This window comes from Miscanthus floridulus, chromosome 2 (assembly GCF_019320115.1).
Source record: "Miscanthus floridulus cultivar M001 chromosome 2, ASM1932011v1, whole genome shotgun sequence".
Lineage (NCBI taxonomy): Eukaryota > Viridiplantae > Streptophyta > Magnoliopsida > Poales > Poaceae > Miscanthus > Miscanthus floridulus.
In genome coordinates, this window is record NC_089581.1 from 18,486,069 (window position 1) to 18,504,713 (window position 18,645).

General features: G+C 46.2%; 3 protein-coding genes, 1 long non-coding RNA gene and 1 pseudogene across 4 annotated transcripts; 2 read left to right on the top strand and 3 right to left on the bottom strand.

Annotated features, from left to right (window-relative positions):
* Window positions 1-1,141: 1,141 nt before the first annotated feature.
* Window positions 1,142-5,036, bottom strand: LOC136518895 (uncharacterized). Its single transcript, XM_066512593.1, has 13 exons — window positions 4,606-5,036; window positions 4,453-4,511; window positions 4,228-4,308; window positions 4,064-4,137; window positions 3,896-3,978; window positions 3,510-3,613; window positions 2,999-3,138; window positions 2,881-2,928; window positions 2,703-2,755; window positions 2,017-2,101; window positions 1,870-1,936; window positions 1,525-1,635; window positions 1,142-1,428 (listed from the first exon to the last, which is right to left on the bottom strand). The coding sequence occupies exons 1-13, from the start codon at window positions 4,929-4,931 to the stop codon at window positions 1,376-1,378; spliced, it is 1,284 nt and encodes a 427-aa protein (XP_066368690.1). The 5' UTR covers window positions 4,932-5,036; the 3' UTR covers window positions 1,142-1,375.
* A 979-nt stretch (window positions 5,037-6,015) lies between these two features.
* On the top strand, window positions 6,016-9,556 carry LOC136518884 (uncharacterized). The gene is made up of 9 exons (XM_066512583.1): window positions 6,016-6,216; window positions 6,341-6,517; window positions 6,639-6,736; window positions 7,464-7,554; window positions 7,645-7,848; window positions 7,949-8,205; window positions 8,695-8,785; window positions 8,866-9,079; window positions 9,164-9,556. The coding sequence occupies exons 1-9, from the start codon at window positions 6,088-6,090 to the stop codon at window positions 9,376-9,378; spliced, it is 1,476 nt and encodes a 491-aa protein (XP_066368680.1). The 5' UTR covers window positions 6,016-6,087; the 3' UTR covers window positions 9,379-9,556.
* Window positions 9,557-9,693: 137 nt separating this feature from the next.
* LOC136518904 (transcription factor TGAL10-like) lies at window positions 9,694-11,276 on the bottom strand (annotated as a pseudogene).
* Window positions 11,277-11,329: 53 nt separating this feature from the next.
* Window positions 11,330-12,127, bottom strand: LOC136518914 (uncharacterized). Its single transcript, XR_010774654.1, has 3 exons — window positions 11,787-12,127; window positions 11,569-11,692; window positions 11,330-11,470 (listed from the first exon to the last, which is right to left on the bottom strand). It is a non-coding gene; the product is annotated as an uncharacterized lncRNA (long non-coding RNA).
* A 2,042-nt stretch (window positions 12,128-14,169) lies between these two features.
* Window positions 14,170-17,894, top strand: LOC136518921 (alcohol dehydrogenase 1-like). The gene is given in 12 exon segments (XM_066512611.1): window positions 14,170-14,317; window positions 14,413-14,548; window positions 15,424-15,560; window positions 15,658-15,704; window positions 16,168-16,493; window positions 16,576-16,658; window positions 16,752-16,827; window positions 16,915-16,976; window positions 17,061-17,156; window positions 17,247-17,339; window positions 17,341-17,409; window positions 17,512-17,894. Coding segments are annotated over 11 exon segments (1,140 nt in total). The 5' UTR covers window positions 14,170-14,317; window positions 14,413-14,514; the 3' UTR covers window positions 17,629-17,894.
* Window positions 17,895-18,645: the final 751 nt, after the last annotated feature.

The following is an 18,645-nucleotide window of genomic DNA, read 5'->3' on the forward strand; positions in this document are numbered from 1 at the left end:
GGGAAGTGCGAGCTCTATCTTCACTCGTTGTTTGTGTGCCACACGAGAGCTCGTGAGCTTTTCAGTTGATTCACTGGCTCTCCTTGGACTCGTGGTCTCGTTATCACTATTGATAAGAGCTGGTAAAACTATATATGAACCAAGTGCTGGCTGCTGATATTATCCATGGACTCATGGAGTAGTGGACAACTGGACATATGACATTTCGATTTTGTATATGCAGCTAAGTCCACTCAGTGTTAGGGTAAGCCAATATGCAGCTAAGTCCACTCAGTGTTTGGGTAAGCCAATAGGATGACATGAGGGCTCATGTGCCACGGTGTCTGGTTTCACAAGCTTTAGTACCACCCTAAGGTTTTTTTTTGTCTGGTTTCCACAAACTCTAGTGTGTGCAATGCCTGGTTTCATGTGTCGGGGTTGATTAGACCACGCAGCAAAAGGTTCTAGGTTTATATAGACCATTTTTCTATTTTGCTCATTTAACCCTATTTTATAAATTTAAAAATATTTCATATATTACCTCCTAAGAGGTAGTAATAAGTCATGGTATCCATCCAGATTTAACTAAAAATGCTACTCCAAAATCCTTCAACATTGCCCAAATGCTCTAAGTTGTATGGTGTATGGACCCCACATGACACTAATATCTTTTTTGTATGATGTAGTCCATATGGACCTCTTTCGTATATTTAACTGCAAAAGAATTCGATAGTTCAAAAGGGCGCATAAAATGAACTCTGGTTTAGGAGATGTAATATTTTGAGTGATATTCTCAAGCAAAAAATGTACACTTTACCCTTGGCAATGGTTCGCTGGCCACGTCGCCTTGCATGCAGTTTGGCCATGGCCAGCCAAATGAGCTCGGGCCAGCAAATTGGCAGCTCAGATCATGCCGCAGTTTTTATGGAGGAGATTGGCCGGCAAAAATCTTTTAGGACTACCCTAATTTTGGCCTTGAACCACATTACAACCAAATGTTGAAGGCATGACCAAATTTTGGCTTGGTCAACAGTTCAGTTGCAAGTCTGAAATTTGTCCCTGATCATGACAATACCCAGAGGTTCCCAGTAAGAACTCTGCAACAACAGTTGGGTCACAGGACAAGAACTTCATTGAGTGTCGTACAATGCCATGATACAAATTAGCCCCAAATAAGCCATCGATTCTATAGACGTCAGTGAATACATTTGCATTTTGCAGACACCAATTACACCCAACACAACAGGAAGTGGCTAATGCCGCAATGCTCCCTGCACAGGAACATCAAAGTCAATAGCGCCCCGGTACATGTGATTTTCTTTTTCAATGCTGCTTTGAATGTGCATCCAATGCCTTGCTTAGCCTCAACCTGATCCAATATCTTCACTTAAATGCTTCAAGCTTCTTGTGAGGAAGAAAACATCCAGACAGAGCAGCTGTTCTCATCACCTAATAGAGCACACGAAATTAAATGTGTCACAGCTCCCATTCAAGCATCAGACCTATGATTTGGAAGGCAATTTTAAGAGTCAATATAACATGGACCTGCCAAGTTTAACTCGTCTTCAAACTCATCTTGCATGCCAAATCTTCTGTGCCCGGATGATGTTACAGCAAACGGAAGGTATGGATGGAACGAGAACCCGTTTACAGTATCTAAGATCAAGTTGATATAAGATTAAAATGGATATAATACAGAAATAGAGACAGACTAAGGCGTGTGTGGTTGGGAGAGTGGCCTGGGGGCTCTCGCCCAGGCAGGTCGATCCAGCCACCAGGCTTGGAAATCGACGGCCTGGGGAGCCACCTGGGCCAGGCACCTTTTGCCAGGTTCACAACCAAACACGACGTTAAACCTCCTCTGGAAACACAAGTTCAGAAGAGACATACCAGCTGCTGCTTGGAAGCCGGTTACCCATTGACCACCTTGAAGATCATATACATGGACCATGCCATCCTATGGAGACAGGGAAATTCCTCTTTCAGTTTTTGCTGGTTCAAAACATAATTAACTCAAATGAGAAAATTGGCCCTCACCTGCCCACCAGTAGCTAGATGTCTACCGCAGGGCTCAATATCAAAATATATTCTTTGATTAGTAGTATCAGCTGATCTGTACAACCTTATTATGGAAACCACATACACAAAAAAGAACATAAGAAAAGCTTGCACAGAAAAACTAGAAGGGACATAATTCCACTTAAAAATCCAGTATACTGCACCGACATAGTAGTTCAGTTCTACTTATTAACTGATGTAAAATATACTGGATTGGTATAGACATTGAAAGATTGCTAGAGTAATATATGATCAATATAAGGACAGGCTTGCTTCAATTATGATGGCAACTGGATATATCTAATCTAATTAACCCGCACTGGAAAGCAAGCTTACTACACCTAACCAATCGAATAGCTCATCCGTACAATCACTTAAGTATGCCATATGGAAGTAGATAGGTCAGCATTGAAACAATAAACCATATCTGCCACAAGACGCCATAAACCCATAGCTGAAAATATAGCTGTAAGATCTGCCCAAATGAAACATTTAAGATAAGATAAGATGACCAAAGAACATATTTTATCATTTACCAAAAGAAACAAACAAAAACTCTGATATGATCATATGAGATAAGGCCTTGTACGTAGCCATCAAATCATTTAACAAATCCAAGAAATAAATTGTTCTGTAAAAGCAAAAATAGATGATTAAGCTCTTACTTGTAAACAATGTCCACAGTATTGCGAATATCCCAACATAATATGTATGGATCCTGATAAAAGATCAATAGATATTTGATATCATAGACCAAAAGGATTGAGTAAATCTATGCAAGTCATATGAACCCTGAACTGCCCAATAGTATGCTAACTGACCAAATGTTGAGAAAATAGGTACCTTGCGCCCTCCAGTATACAGATAGTTCCCGTCTTTCGAAAAAAGCACCTGAAACTTTCATCAATGTTATCTGCTATTCATACCGTAAGATTCAAATGTACATGACTGCTTTCCCAACCTGTGTAACACCACCAAGTTGGCCGTGTAAGACATACAAAGGCTCCATATTACTCTCTGCATACACAGCAGTTGTCTGGCTGTATGAACCAACAGCAAGCATCCCATTTTGTGGAGAGAAAGAAATTGAAGATATTATACCTGTCATGAAAACAAGTGCTCAGAAGCCAAACACTTATAGCAAAGTTTGTGTAACTTCATGAGTAAAGCTTATTTTGGTGGTTCAACAACACTAGCCAAAAGTGAGCTGAGATGAAGCAATCAAAATCTTTATAAGTAAAGCTTAGTGCAAACTTGTTGATAGTGCAGCTTCATAGATCATAGTGCTCTAAACGATAGTTATGTAGACAACAAGTTCTAGCACAAACTTATTTTGGTGGTTTCATTGAATGCTATTGTTCGAGGAAAAAGAATGTGAGGTACATTCTATGATCTACATACTCCAACAGAGTTTTAAGGATGCTTCAAAGCATGTCAAGGGCACCAAACTTACAACTGGAATTGTCACGTACCAGTTGGCCCTTCACCTCCCTTAAGTAAAGAATATTGATCAAAATCTCTGCCAGGCCGATGAACATCAAACACTCTTATAGCTTTGTTGTATCCAGCAAATAGCCTGTAGAACAACATACCCCCAATGAATAAACATTCAAGAAGATTTTACTTCAGTCTTCAGTTTAATTGCCTGAAGTTAGGCCACTAACCCATATGTTATCTTAAGATACGAAAGTATGATATTTGACAATAAGCATTACACACAACAAAATGAGTAAGAAACCATTATATTCTTATACTGAGAATAAGACCTAACAGAATCCCATGACTACAAACAGTATGTTTCAGAAAAATTCCTTAAATAACACAAATTCAATTTAGAGTCGGAGTGCATCACACATACTTAGATCCTGTAGAATTGAAAGAAATTGAAAGTGCAGCAGCTACTTCATCCATGGCATCATATGCTCTGTATGTGCACCGGAGCTGCAATTCCCAAACCAAATAATCAGAACCAGAATTACTCGTTAGCCATACACGAAACACAAAAAGCAAGAACAACCAGTCTTACTTCTCCACTGGTGGCATCCCAAAGGTGTATCGGATGATCACGACTGGTGCTTGCAAATACACAGGTGGCTGGGTCTGCAAAACAATAAAAATGCATCAAATTCACTAATTGATCATAAAGGAAGAAGGAACATGAACATATCAAAGAAGCAATTCATCACCCACCAGACAAGGACATACACGGGTACCAGCAGAAATCGTACACCGGTTCGCCCTCGTTCACCTGAAGGAATGCGCCATAAGAATCTGCAGGGGAAACAATTGAAACTAAAACAGCGGATTGGAAGTAGAGAAGAACTGAATCAACGGAGACAACCATAGGACAGCTAAGCATTTACATGATACACTCACACAATCGCAACAGCAAACAACTCAAAACCAGAGACGCACCTTCACCTCCGACGGCGGCCTCGGCAACGGGCTCCGCCGCACTGTACGCTTCCTCCGGCCTGTCCAACGGAAGAAGGAATGCCCCAGTTTTAGCCACTCGCCGCGCGCGAGAGAGAGAGCGTATCAGAAAATGTAAGCGCGCGGCTAACTTACAAGTAGAACAAGCGGAGGGAGTTATCGTCGGAGCTGGTGAGGAAGGAGGACCCGTCGGGCGACCACTTTACGCCCTTGAGGAAGTTCTCGCCGCCGCTGCTGCCAGAGGAAGTGGCGGAGCGGAACTGGCGGGCGAAGTGGTAGAGCCGGCGAGGGGGGCGGTCGAAGCGGAGCTGGGGCCACGAGTACTCCGCCGCCGCCTCCATTGCCGTAGCATCGTTCTCCAAGCCACCCTGTGGCGCCTCCTCCGTCTCCGTAGCTTCGCTCTCCGCGCCGCCCGGTGGCGCCGCCGCCTCCGCCTCCGCTTCCTCCTGCGCCGCTTCCATCGCGCTCAGCTCTTCTCCGGCGAAGCAAAGCAACCGGCGGCCTTGGGCTGGGGTTTCGACGGGTTTCTTTCTGGCTCGTTCCCGTTTGGGCCAGGACCAGGGGTGTGTTTAGGGTGTGTTTATTACCCAAAAATCCAAGGCCAGTTCCCCGAACTTCTGAATTTGGCACTATACAAAAAAAAGATTTCCCGTTACATCAAATTTGCGGTACATGTATGGAGTACTAAATATAGACGAAATCAAAAACTAATTACACAGTTTGGTTGTACTTTGCGAGACGAACGTTTTGAGCCTAATTAGTCAATGGTTGGACAATTATTACCAAATACAAACGAAATGCTACAGTACGCTAAAGTGCGCTACAGGAAAATCGGCGGCGTCAAATTCGTCCGAACTAAACAAGGGCTTAGTTACCTCAGAATCCAAACTTTGGCACTATGCAAAAAGAAGATTCTCCGTCACATCAAATTTGCGGTACATACATGGAGTACTAAATGTTGACGAAATCAAAAACTAATTACACAATTTGGTTGTATTTTGTGAGACGAACATTTTGAGCCTAATTAGTCAACGATTAGACAATTTACCAAATACAAACAAAAAATACTACAGTGCGCTACCTGACTTTCGGCGGCGCCAAGTTTGGGCAACTAAGGGCTAGTTTGGATGCCAAAATTTTTGGCAAAATGCTACTGTAGCGTTTTTCGTTATTATTTGGCAATTAGTATCCAATCATAGTTTAATTAGGCTTAAAAGATTCGTCTCGTGAATTTCGTCTAAACTGTGTAATTAGTTTTATTTTTTATTTATATTTAATGCTTTATACATGTGTCAAATATTCGATATGATGGAGAATCTTAAAAAATTTAATATTTTAAGGTGCAACTAAACAAGGCCTAAACGAGGGCAAGGTGGAATCATAGTCAGACAGGCCTGACCCAAACGAAGTCACAGACTCACAGGCCGGGCCCGCAACGGCATCGTGGCCTCGTGAGATTTGACGTATAGGGCCGGGCCCAACCCAACCCCACGTGCACGGCACGGCACGCGACTCACCTCTCCGTCCAGGTAGTTGGAGTCGCGAGCCCACTGGTGGTTGCAGTGTTAGATCCGTCCGCCTGAGCCAGAGCGAGGAGTGAATCCCACGGCACGCGCCATGTCCGACGAGTCGCCGCCGCCGCCAGCGCCGCCAGCGCAGGCGGCCGAGAAGAGCCAGCCCGCCGAGCAGGCGGCAGGCGGATGGGGCGGATGGGGCCTCTCCATCTTCTCAGAGATCTCCCGCAGCGTGAGTACTGAGTAGCACTCCGACCTGCCGGCTTCATACGTCATGCGCAGAATTATTATTTTTTTACTCGGTGGGAGGGTCGGATTAGGGTTTCAATGAATTGATGTGGTGTGGTATGCCCCAGGCGGTGGAGGTTGCTAAGAGTGCCATCGCTGATATTCAGCAACCGCTGGAGCAGGAGACGGGACCCGGTAGTGGCGAGAAGGATCAAGGGAAGGAACCGGAGGGGGAGGAGGAGGAGCGACGCAAGGCGTCTCTGGACAAGCTGGAGAAGGCCAGTGAGGACTCAATCCTGGGCCAGGCAAGTACCTGGCTTGCTTTGCTACTCTCTCAATATTGCTGCTGTCTTCCTGGGCTTGGCAATGCCGGTGACAATGGTTGGTGAATTGCTGTTTGCAATGTGTGTATGTGGGTTTCTGCAGGGGCTGAAGGCCTTTGATAGCTCGGTGGAGACCATCACGACTGGTACTTGGCAAACTCTTGGGACCGCATGGAAGAGTGGTTCGCTATTTGTTCAAAAGTACATCCCTCATTTTATATCTACTTCAGTTTCTGCTGTTACCGCCCTTGTGGATTGAACAGGAAAAAAATAGTTCAGTGATGACAGACGCATCCCATGTTACTTGTCCTTACATTACTTGAAACAGCCTAGACGACCTAGGGTTGCTTCCTCCCACTAGTAAATCCACCCAGTATGTTCTACTTATGAAATTGTGGATCTAGTTGGTTACATCGTACATGTGAGAACATGAGATCCAAATCTGTATATTATATATACTAAATGCCGCTAGCGCTAGTATTATGACGCCATTTATTTCCAGTTACTGGTTGATAAATGAATACATGGGTATTCAGCTGCCTGTGCACATGTATAACATAACATTTCATAGCTGTTTTTATGTACAAGATAGCGATGAGATTCTGAAAACAGACTTTCCATCATAAATTTGTTGTTGTCTCTTATCTGTAACTTTGTATGTCTTTTTTCAATTATCAGCAGGTTAACCGTTCTAATGTCTTATTAATGTTCAATACTCACTCCGTTCCAAATTATAAGTCTCTTTGACTTTTTTTGGTACAATTGGATGTACCAAAAAAAAGTCAAAGCGACTTATAATTTGGAATGGAGGTAGTAGTTAGTAATGCGTTCATTAACAGTAACCCTGCAAGTGTCTCTCCTTTACATGGATAAGTAACACGTTTGCTTGGTGTATTTATCTCTGACTATAACGTGGTTACTTTCCTAGATTGGAAAGTTCAGCTTCAAGCTTGGCCGAAACCATTCAGCAAGGAGAACTGCCTGCCAAAGCATCTGCGATAGCACCAACCATTTTAGAGGTAACTAGGACTCAGTAATTGCATTGCCTCTAGTCCTCTACATATATGTGAAACGAATATTGTTTTAATATTAAAGTTCAATAACCACAGACAGGGAAGTCATTTACAGCAAAAGGAATGGAAGTGCTTGAACGTGTTGGAAAGGAAACAATGGAGTTTATTGTCGAAGAAACTGGTATGGAAGTTGATAAAGGTAGTAATGGTGAAGGTGACCAGCAGACAGAAGAGGAACAGTTTGAAGAAGTCTCATTTGACAGATGCTTCTATATTTATGGAGGGCCTGATCAATTAGAGGTGATGCTTTGTTTTCCCAAGGATATTATGTGTTTGGTCTTCAATATGCCCCTTTTTCTCTTAGTTGGATGTGGTCTCTTTTTTTTTTTCTTTGTAATAGGAGCTGGAAGCATTATCAAGCCACTATGCATTGTTGTTTAATAGGAAAAAGGGAAAACTTAGTACTGAGCAGAAAACATTTTATGATGGAAAGCTTAAAGAAATACAACAGATTTTTAGTCTTAGCACCAATGTTGACGAAGATGGACCAGAATCTGACAAAGGGAAGAAGATTGAATCAGCTAACACTGACACTGATGCTGAGATGAAGAAGTTATGTGAATCCAGTGTTAGCAAGGCTGCTAAGATGGCTGCAGGGTATGTGTATCCTTCACTCCCATGTGAATTCAAAACTAGTATGTTGGTACTTATATTTAGTTTTGTCAAGTATTGATGAAATCGTGTCAATTAATGAAGAGGCATTTAGCATGTGGTTGACTAGATAGACAGCAACTTCTTAAGAAAATCCAATGTATGCATGATGAAAACAACATGGTTTAACTTTTTGCGATATATTGTCCCCTCAAGTCGGTTCTAAAAATATCTTATATTTAGACTTCATTTGTTGGCATTCATTTCTTTAAAAGCATTCTTGAGAGTTGAAGGGTGGGCCTGGTGCAAGCGGTAGAGTCTTAACGCCTGTGACCGGAAGGTCCCGGGTTCGAGTCGCGGTCTCCTCGCATTGCACAGGCGAGGGTAAGGCTTGCCACTAACACCCTTCTCCAAACCACGCATAGAGCGGGAGCTCTCTGCACTGGGTACGCCCATTCTTGAGAGTTGAGACCATTATATCTGTCACCTTTGCAGGTTCACCACTGCCTTGGGTGGGCTTTCTCCAAATGAGATTATCAAACGGACCACTAATAGGCTTGAGACCATTCACTCAGAGGGTGTTCATGTATGTACATACTATATAATGTATCGTTCTTTGCTTTTAGATTTGATATTTCTTTGAGGGGAAAAAACTCTTTCTTGCAGAAATTATCAGAGATGTGCTGCCTTGCAGTTTCTCAGCTTCTGGTGCTAGGAAAGTCAGTAATATCTTCTGCCAATAAATCAAAGAATGAAGACGATGAAAATGATGTTAAGATTGATTGGCCTGAAGATCCTATTTCAAAAGCAAAAATAATCAGATGGAAGGCGCAATCCATCTCTGTGGACATGGAAAAGGTGTCTACTAGTTTTGCTACAGGTAATGGACCTCTCATGATGAATTGATTACTCTATGTAGGACGTGAATTTCAACTTTCACAAATGCCAACTCATTTTTCTATAGGTATCTCGGATGTCGCTGAAGCTTATGCGGCAGCTATGCAAAATGCTCTCGCTGACAAGCAGGATGACCTCCCAAATCAAAAGTCTTTGCAGGAGAAGGTTAAGTCCATATCCATCCATCTTAACAACGATCAGACCAGTGCTGTCAGCAAGCTACAAGACGCTCTGCGGTACCTGGCCTACGTTGTCGTATGCGCTTCAATGCCAAGTGTGTGATTGTGGTGCGTTTCCTGTGTTGGTCATTGCCTCAATTGTTAGCCATTTATGTACATTTGCCTACGGGTTCTCTTCAGTGTTGCAGAATTAGGGCCTCTAGCTATCATCCTACCACAATAGGGCGTGTTGGTTAGTTGTGATGGTTGTACTCCATTACACTTGGAAAGTTGTTGCTCTCTCTGTTTTTCCTCTGAGAACAACGAATTACTGATGTTTAATATAGAGTAAATTGCACGGTCGGTCCTTAAAGTATTGGTCTGATTTCGTCTGGGTTCCCAAACTATAAAATCGTACTATTGGCTCCTCAATCTACTTAATTCAGCCCATATAGGTCCTAAACAGCTCAGTGGTGTCAAGCAGCCGACGTGGCTGTCCACGTACGCACGATCTCATCTTCTTCACCTCGTTCCTTTCCTTTCTCTCGGACGGACCTCGGGCACGTCCGCCACTGCCTGGAGCCGCGGGACAGCTGGTGGGCGCACGGCGCCGACTGCGTGGAGCAGCACATGCACAGCCTGCTCTGGAGCGTCGCCGTGGTGCTGGAGGCCGGCGAGCTTGCCCACGGCGCTGGCCATCTGCTGCGCCGTGTACCTGGCGGCAGCGGCGCCGTCCGGCGAGACGTCGACAGTCATGAGGGTCTCGACGAGCGTCTGCTGCAGCTTGTTCATGCCCTGCGACAGCGCATCCTCCAGCCGCTTTGCCGTGTTCTGCAGCTTGCGCACCTCGGCGGCATGGAGCTCCAAGAGCGGGTCCAGCTGCGGCGCCAGCACCTTGAGCAGCTCGGAGGGGTGGAACCCGCTGATCCAGAGGAAGAAGCGCTCCGCGGGGGGGCCGCCACACGCCAGACAACACGAAGAAGGCGTCGGACCGCGCCGCGCGCGCCTTGGCCAGCCCCGCGTCGACGAGCACGCGCAGCTGCACGTCCGGCGCGTGCGACTGCAGCTCCGTCGCCTGCCTGGTCTGCTCCTCCACCCAGTGCGCGTACTCCAGCTCGAACGCGGCCACGCGCAGGTCCACGGGCGCTGGCGCGACTCCTCCTCCCACGCCGTACGCGCCGTGCAGCAGCAGCAGAGTTCATCAGCAATGGCAGCTGCGGTTAGCCGTCCCGCCTGGATTGTTCCATCGGCGTGGCGATCTATCGGATCGATGCCCTCTCATGGATTATTCCCTACCTGCTGGCGCCTGGCCATGGTGAGCTCCTGCTCCAGCTGCGCCAGCTTCATACGGCTCGTCTCGAGATTCTGGATGTACGCCTGTGCGTGTCGTATCAATGGATGCAACAAAAGCAGCAATCATCAGTGATGAGCTGATTCGACGCAGAGAATAACGTAACAATTGGAAGGAACAAAAGCAAGAAGATTTGCTTGGCACGCGACGAGTGATCGCTCTTGGCTGAGACGCTGACCTTCTTCCATAGCCGGCTCTTCCGAGCTGCCTCTCTGTTCTGCGCGAGCCGTCTCTGAATCTAGGCAAAGCAGAGCGAGGGCGAAGATCAGCGGGTGAGGAATTCTTTTCCCTGCGGATAATTCAGCTGGGTCATCATGCATCAGTCGGGCCGTTTCACCTTGTCACTTGGCCTGGCGTCGTCGTCGTGGCCGACGCTATCCGACGACGGCGGCGGCGCTTCTTCTTCCACCGGCGACGGGACGTCGTCGCTGTGCCTGCAACTACAACCAACCAAGGCCCCTGCAGTGATGATTATCTGAAGCCATGAGGAGACGGAGAATCGTACCGAGCTGAGCTGCAACACCCAATGGAGGAGCGCTTAGTTAATTACCAGGCGTTTGCCGAACTTGACCTCCTCTGCTTCGACGACGTCGAGCAGCGGCGCCGGCGTCGCCAGGGTGACCGTGGGGACGACCGCGGGCAGGGGCAGGGCGTCGGCGTCGGGCCGGAACGCGCCCCCCCCCCCCCCCCCCCCCCCCCCCCCCCCCACCCACCCACCCACACACACACACACACACACACACGCACGCACGCCGGCCGCCACCAGGTGGCGCTGCCGCTCGTAGATCCCCATGGTCGTGACCCCGCCGCCGCCGACGGGACCCAAGGTCACGTACCGGCCGGACACGCCGCTCGTCGCCAGTGGCTGCAGGAACAACAAGCAAGAGCATGTCAACTCGCAGCAGTGTGTATCTCCACAGAAATCAAGCCCGAGCGAGGCCGAGGGGAGGGGATGGTTATTACACGCGCCGAGGAGACGGGTAGAAGAGGCAGCGAACGCCACGGCACGGACGGCCGAACTGGCTGGCTGGCTAGCTACTGGCTACGAGGCCATCTGACGAGGAAGATCCCATTCGAGGACAACCACCTGCAGGGGGAATACATGAGCAAAAACATCCGCGCGGGTCTCCAGATGTTCGCGTCCAGGGTGGTGAAGGAGAGGAGCCGGGCGGCCATCCTACACATCGGCGGCGGTAGGGACAAGGCCTCCGACTCCAGCAGCGACGGCAACTCGCTGTGCGGGGACGAGAGCTGCAGCGCGACGCTGTCGGACGCCGATGCTCCCAAGGTGCCTGAGGTCCGTCCGAGAGAGAGAAAATGAGCGAGGTGGAGAAGATGAGATCTTGCGGCGCTTTTTTCTTCTTCTAAAAAGCCTAACTGTCGAGTCGAGGGTAACGTGTGCCTCACGTACAGCCATGTCGACTGCTCGACATCTCTTGGGCTGTTTAGGATCTACGTAGATCAAATTAAGTACATTAGAAAACTAACAGTGCGATTTTATAGTTTGAGATCCAAACGAAATCTGTCTAATATTTTAAGAACCGGCCGTGCAATTTACTCTTTAATATACATACAAGTGAACTGACGTGTTCAACTAACAGCTGATGGCTTACTGCCCAGTCCGGTCTGGTTCGTGTTTTTGTGGCATTTCAGAAAAGATTATTATTCACTCGAAAGGTTCAGTCCACGCGGGGTTTGGTCCCTGCCGGTGTAAGATGGTGCCTGTAGGTGTGGCCAAGCTGAGCGCAGAGGGCTAAAAACAGAGAGCTTGGTAGGGGGCTATGGGCGCACATCCCACTCCAGAGAGTCCAGACTTTTTGACGATGTTTTTCAGAGCATTGCACTATGCCACTACGATGTTTATATGCCCGTACTAGCAAATGCCCGTGCACTGCTACAATAAAATACTAATTGAGTTATTTTCTTTCGGAAACAAAGGATGTTGTATCTTTTTTCAGGGATTCATTTTAGAGAATTGACATAAAAAAACGACGTTCTCTTTGAAGATAAAGTAGAGATAGACATAACTTATCAAGTGAGATGTTATTTTGTCTAACTAGACATTAAATTCTAACTTCCCATGTCCAAAATGAAATGCCTACAAATATTACCTTGAACGGCAAAGCCCCTAAAGGCATTCCCACACTGCAAACGCACCACGGTGGATATATGCCCCAACATCCACATAAGCGCTAAGGCTCCATGTCATGCGTGTTCGTTGCTTCGCGGATGTGCATAGTAGCATGTAGAGGCGTCAATAGTCTTCTTTAACAAATCACAGGAACATTTATCCAAGCCTTTACTGTGACAAACTAGTACACGGTTCTAAGGAGGGACACATAGTGACGAGTTGAAAGAGGATGTTGAGTGAATAAAAACGACATGCATGTTTCAGATGAAAATCAATATCGTTTCCAAGGATGGAAGTCTAGTATATTCATCTCATGCATGTTTAGATGGAGAGTAAACTTTTGCAAGGCTGATAGAAACATATGCTTTCGTTGGTGGTGTTCTAAGGTCAGCACCAACACACCGACTTAACTTGTAAGCTCAACTTGCCAACTATAGGGCGTGTTCGGCTGGCTGGCTGCCTTTTTTTCCCAGCCGGAGTAATGTTTTTCTCTCATAAAATTTTAGTATAAACAATATTTTTAGCTGCTATAGTGAAATTTTAAAATCAGCCGAACAGTCTCTATAGTTGGATGTCAAGTTGTTCTAAAACCATATGCCTTAAAATTGTCATATCAGAGGCTGCTATTGCCTCAGGAGAGAGAAAATGACATGTGTGTACCTGAGAAGGGAATTAGAGCAGGAAGAGCGTATTTGGTACCACTTGCGTCCGCTTTAGCTTCTTCTGACAAATACTGCAATGTCACTGTTTGTAACTGTAGCGTGAAGCTGTGAGCTTCTTTAGCTCAATGCTGGTACCGTGCGTCTATAGTGTTGAAGCTGAGGCAGGCGTGGACGGTACCAAACACGTCCTAAAAGTGACAGGTGAGTGAAAATGGAGGCTCTGGTGAATAAAAGAAAGTGCAATCGTAGCTGGGAAAATAGTGGTTCTGTGATCCGATGCCTATGTGTCATATTAATTGGAAGAATAGTGGCATGTGCCTATCCGCCTGTTCGCTGGTTGGTTTCTGGACTGGTTTGGGCTGGCTGGTGCTGGTTTGTTGTGAGAAGAAAACACTGTTGGCTGGCTGGTTTGGGCTGGTTGAAACCAACAAGCTAACAGGGTGTGTATATCATATCCTATTAACTTTTGTTGAGAGCCAACACTGCTACGTGCTTGCTTGGGTGAAGGCCATGCCATGGCCTGAAGAAAGAGCCGCCGCCATCACGGTGCTGCACTCTCGGCTCCCTCCTGCTTCCACATGCCCTGCGCGGCGTCTAGAAAGCCTGGTTCAGCAGCACACCTGTCCGCCTAGCCGCCGCCTACGCGTACACTGGTATGGGTAACAGTTTCCCAATTCCGCGCACACACACGCTCCGAGTCGCAGATCCTAGCAAGCGCGGCGCATCCGATGGCCACGACAGCGTGGTGCCGTCCCCCGCCCCCACCGCTTGGCGCTTGTCCACGTCCCCCTCCCCCAAGGCCCCATGAGCGGAAACCACGGTCCACGGACCACGGCTACGTTCCAGTCCAGGTGGAGGCCGTGCAGCCCCGGTTTTCGCTCTCTGCGCCGTGGTTTGCTGCCCACGAAGGGGGCCGGAGGTGGCGAAACCGCACCCTCCTTCCCATCGTTTCTCGTCTCTTCCTCCTTTAGAGCTAGTATATAATCAGGGCTCTCGTCTCCTGGCTCCTCACAGGTTCGTCTCGGTTTGGATTGATTGGTTTCATTCATCGGTGGTGAGGTGAGGGTCCTGGGGTCGATTGATTTGGGATTCTGTTCGAGGATTTGGGAGGAGGCAATGGCGACCGCGGGGAAGGTGATCAAGTGCAAAGGTCCGTAATTTCTCCTCTATTTCTTGATCCGACTAATTTTGATTTACGGTCCGTGAGTAATTTTGGGGAAAGCTTCCTATATAGTTTTATTTTTTTCGATGAACAGTGCCGCATTGGTGCTGATCTTGTATGTTGTCCTGCAATCGCGGTGAACTTGTTCTTTTCTATCCTTTAACCCCCATGAAATTGCTATTGAACTTTCTTTTACATCTTCCAGCACTGCTATTACCGTGTGTTCCATCCGACAGCCTGGCTGGACTGACACTGCTTATGGAGGTGCATAACAGGATCACTAGCCATAGCTCTAGCATATATGCTGACATTTGAATGAATAGCAAACTCTAGAACGTGATCTAATGCGAACAAAAGAGAGAGAGGGATGCGGGTGGCAAACCATCGGCCGCCTTCGCAGAAGACGAGCAGGCCATTTCGGTGCTCGGTGGAGACTCGGCGACGGTGAAAGGCGGCGGTGCAGTGGTGGTGCTTCCCGTCGCTGGCAACGCCCCCTCACTTAGATCGGCTTAGGGTTAGATGTGTAGGTGAGGTGTTTGGCGGCGCAGGTGATTCTCGTGCCTTGTGCCCTGGCCCCCACTCCCTTTTTATGGCGCTGTGCGACGGGGCCACCAACCATGGAGCGGTTGGGCGCCCCCGATCAGGGCGCGGATCCAAGGGCCCAATTGGGCCAATTGGTGGAGATCAATCTAACATTGCTTTCTTTGAATTTAACTAACTCGTTTAGTGGCTCTGTTTCTCTGACGGAAGACATTTGCTAATCCACCATGTTCATTCGAATTTTGCCTGTGTATAGCAAGGGCGGAAAGTTTGCATCTTGATGATTAGCTTGACTATGTGATTGCTTTCTTGGACCCGTGCAGCTGCAGTGGCATGGGAGGCCGGCAAGCCGCTGTCGATCGAGGAGGTGGAGGTAGCGCCTCCGCAGGCCATGGAGGTGCGCGTCAAGATCCTCTTCACCTCACTCTGCCACACCGACGTCTACTTCTGGGAGGCCAAGGTATCTAATCAGCCATCCCACATTTGTACCTTGTCAGTAGATATGATGCAACAACTCGCGGTTGACTTGCGTTTTCTTGGCGGCTTATCTGTCTTAGGGGCAGACTCCGGTGTTCCCTCGGATCTTTGGTCATGAGGCTGGAGGGTATGTTCTCTTTCCCAATTTACTTCATTATATGTTGCTGACTATAGGTGTAGTGTGTTTATACTTTACATACATATTATGTTCGTGCGCCTGAATTTATGTTTATCGTTGGTAGTCTTTGTTTAATGGCTTACTAGATGCATGTGAAAGAGTCATAAGAAATAGTTTTTGTTTGAAATGGTACATCAAGGTTTGAATATTATCCGTGTGGACGTCAGGTGTTCTGGGCTCCTAGCAGTGGACTTTGGTAGGTTTATGATTCTTTCAGCAGCAGTTTCTTCAGCTAATTTACTCTCGTAGTATTTTTCAGTTTACAAAAGACAGTACAACTAGGGTTGTGCAGTCCTTTAATTGACATATATCAAGTTGTGCTTTCAGTATACTGCTGTAGAATAATTTTAGCTTTGTCATCTGAGTCAAATTTGCTTATTCTAGCCGCCCTGAAATTTGTTGATTTTGACAGTATCATAGAGAGTGTTGGAGAGGGTGTGACTGACGTAGCTCCGGGTGACCATGTCCTTCCTGTGTTCACTGGGGAGTGCAAGGAGTGCCCCCACTGCAAGTCGGCAGAGAGCAACATGTGTGATCTGCTCAGGATCAACACTGACCGGGGTGTGATGATTGGTGATGGCAAGTCACGGTTTTCAATCAATGGAAAGCCTATCTACCACTTTGTTGGGACTTCCACCTTCAGCGAGTACACTGTCATGCATGTTGGTTGTGTTGCAAAGATCAACCCTCAGGCTCCACTTGATAAAGTTTGTGTTCTTAGCTGTGGTATTTCTACTGGTGAGTTCATTTACTACTTTTTGGTATGGATGTTAGAATATATTTATCTTGAGATGCTGAGTTATATAATTTCTCTGTTTAGGTCTTGGTGCGTCAATTAATGTTGCAAAACCACCAAAGGGTTCGACAGTGGCTATTTTCGGTCTAGGAGCTGTTGGTCTTGCTGTAAGTGTTGAAATGATTCGCTTGTTCTATGACCTTTCAATTGCAATGAGAATGTGTGTTGGGTTTGCATCTGATTACCCTGCACACGATTAGGCTGCAGAAGGTGCAAGGATTGCTGGAGCGTCAAGGATCATCGGTGTTGACCTGAACCCTAGCAGATTCGAAGAAGGTGGATCCCGTTAATCTAATAACTGAATAGTCATTTTACTATTTTGTTTTGATAAGTCAGTAGCTTATCCCTTTGTCCATTTTTCAGCTAGGAAGTTTGGTTGCACTGAATTTGTGAACCCAAAAGACCACAAGAAGCCCGTGCAGGAGGTCTGTTTCTTTACCTGAGACAACAAAAGGTTATCACAGCTTATGCTGAACTTGACCATAACATGCAATTCCCTTATGGTTTAGGTACTTGCTGAGATGACCAACGGAGGTGTTGACCGCAGTGTGGAATGCACTGGCAACATCAACGCCATGGTCCAAGCATTTGAATGTGTTCATGATGTAAGTACTCTTATACATATACTGTTCAGCTATCGTTCTCCAAGTTCCCTTTATTGAGACATGTTCTAACCGCTGTGCTTTTAAATCCAGGGCTGGGGTGTTGCTGTGCTAGTGGGTGTGCCACACAAGGATGCTGAGTTCAAGACTCACCCAATGAACTTCCTGAACGAGAGGACCCTGAAGGGGAACCTTCTTTGGCAACTTCAAACCACGCACTGATCTGCCAAATGTGGTGGAGCTGTACATGAAAAAGGTAAATGCAAAGTGTTGTTTGTTCAGTTTCCTTACCAGTTGACCTTTGCTGAAATTGTCATACCCAAAGAATCGTCCTACAACTCTGCTTGGTTGTGCACAGGAGCTGGAGGTGGAGAAGTTCATCACACATAGCGTTCCGTTCGCGGAGATCAACAAGGCGTTCGACCTGATGGCTAAGGGGGAGGGCATCCGCTGCATCATCCGCATGGAGAACTAGATTTCGCTGTCTGGTTTGTGATCTGACCTGGGTTGGGTTAATAAAGAGGCAGTGCTGAGCCTGCCCTTTCGATGAGGTAGATACACGCTGGTAATGCACCACGCTTGTGTGTCGCGTTCAGTTGGCTTTGTCAATCAGTAGATCAGCTTCCCGTGTCTGTAATTATATATCGGCTTGAGTCTTGTGAACCATCATCTTTTGGCGTAATATATGGTATGGTACCACTATGAGTTTCAGTCTATAAACTTCTGGCTCATTTGCGGTGATGCTTTAGTTGTGTTTGCTGCTGCTTGTGTGCAAATCCGTTTGAATTTTGTCTGAACTTGTCTCCAGTGGTTGTACAGCAGGTACCAGGCTCCGCAATCTGGGCAGGCAGACAGCTTCACTTTCTTTCAGCTTAAATACTCTTGCATAAATTGGAATTCCCAGTTATCTACTCTAGTCTTCAAATCAGGCATACGGGCCAGGAAACACTAGTATATTTTCTTTTTTTTTTGAACAAAATCTAGTGTATTTTCGTTGATCTACAGTCGCTGTGTCGCGCATATGCTCCAGACATGTTATCAAAATATTCAGAAATCAAACCCAATCACGGATGATGGAATGAATAATGGTGGCGATTATATATATATATATATATATATATATATATATATATATATATATATATATATATATATAAGGCTATTCTGCAGCTGGCCACAGAATAACTTATTATATAGCCATCTTGTTTTACGATAATGTTTTTATCAATTTATGATAATGACAATACACATTTATGATATATGGGTTACTAAAATTTAAGATGATACTTACCATAATGTTATAGTAAATTACTTATGAGAGAGTTACCATAATCTTGTAAATTAGTATAGTAATTATCGTAACTCAAAGTGGCCACAGAATAACTTTCTGCGGCTAGCTACAGTACAGAAGTACTGCTGACTGGTTTGGTGTGAGAGAAAAATACTATTGCAGCTATTCTATTCACACGATCGTATAAACGAAACGAACAGG

What these genes read in the sequence shown, in the direction of transcription:
- LOC136518895 (XM_066512593.1), bottom strand. Translation starts at nt 4,931, where the DNA reads ATGGAAGCGGCGCAGGAGGAAGCGGAGGCGGAGGCGGCGGCGCCACCG. An exon ending in TTCAATTCTACAGGATCTAA is followed by an intron (nt 3,614 to 3,895) that starts GTATGTGTGATG and finishes GTTGTTCTACAG; the next exon opens with GCTATTTGCTGGATACAACA. An exon ending in CGGCTTCCAAGCAGCAGCTG is followed by an intron (nt 1,636 to 1,869) that starts GTATGTCTCTTC and finishes ACTTGATCTTAG; the next exon opens with ATACTGTAAACGGGTTCTCG.
- LOC136518884 (XM_066512583.1), top strand. Translation starts at nt 6,088, where the DNA reads ATGTCCGACGAGTCGCCGCCGCCGCCAGCGCCGCCAGCGCAGGCGGCC. An exon ending in AGGACTCAATCCTGGGCCAG is followed by an intron (nt 6,518 to 6,638) that starts GCAAGTACCTGG and finishes GGGTTTCTGCAG; the next exon opens with GGGCTGAAGGCCTTTGATAG. An exon ending in TAGCACCAACCATTTTAGAG is followed by an intron (nt 7,555 to 7,644) that starts GTAACTAGGACT and finishes CAATAACCACAG; the next exon opens with ACAGGGAAGTCATTTACAGC.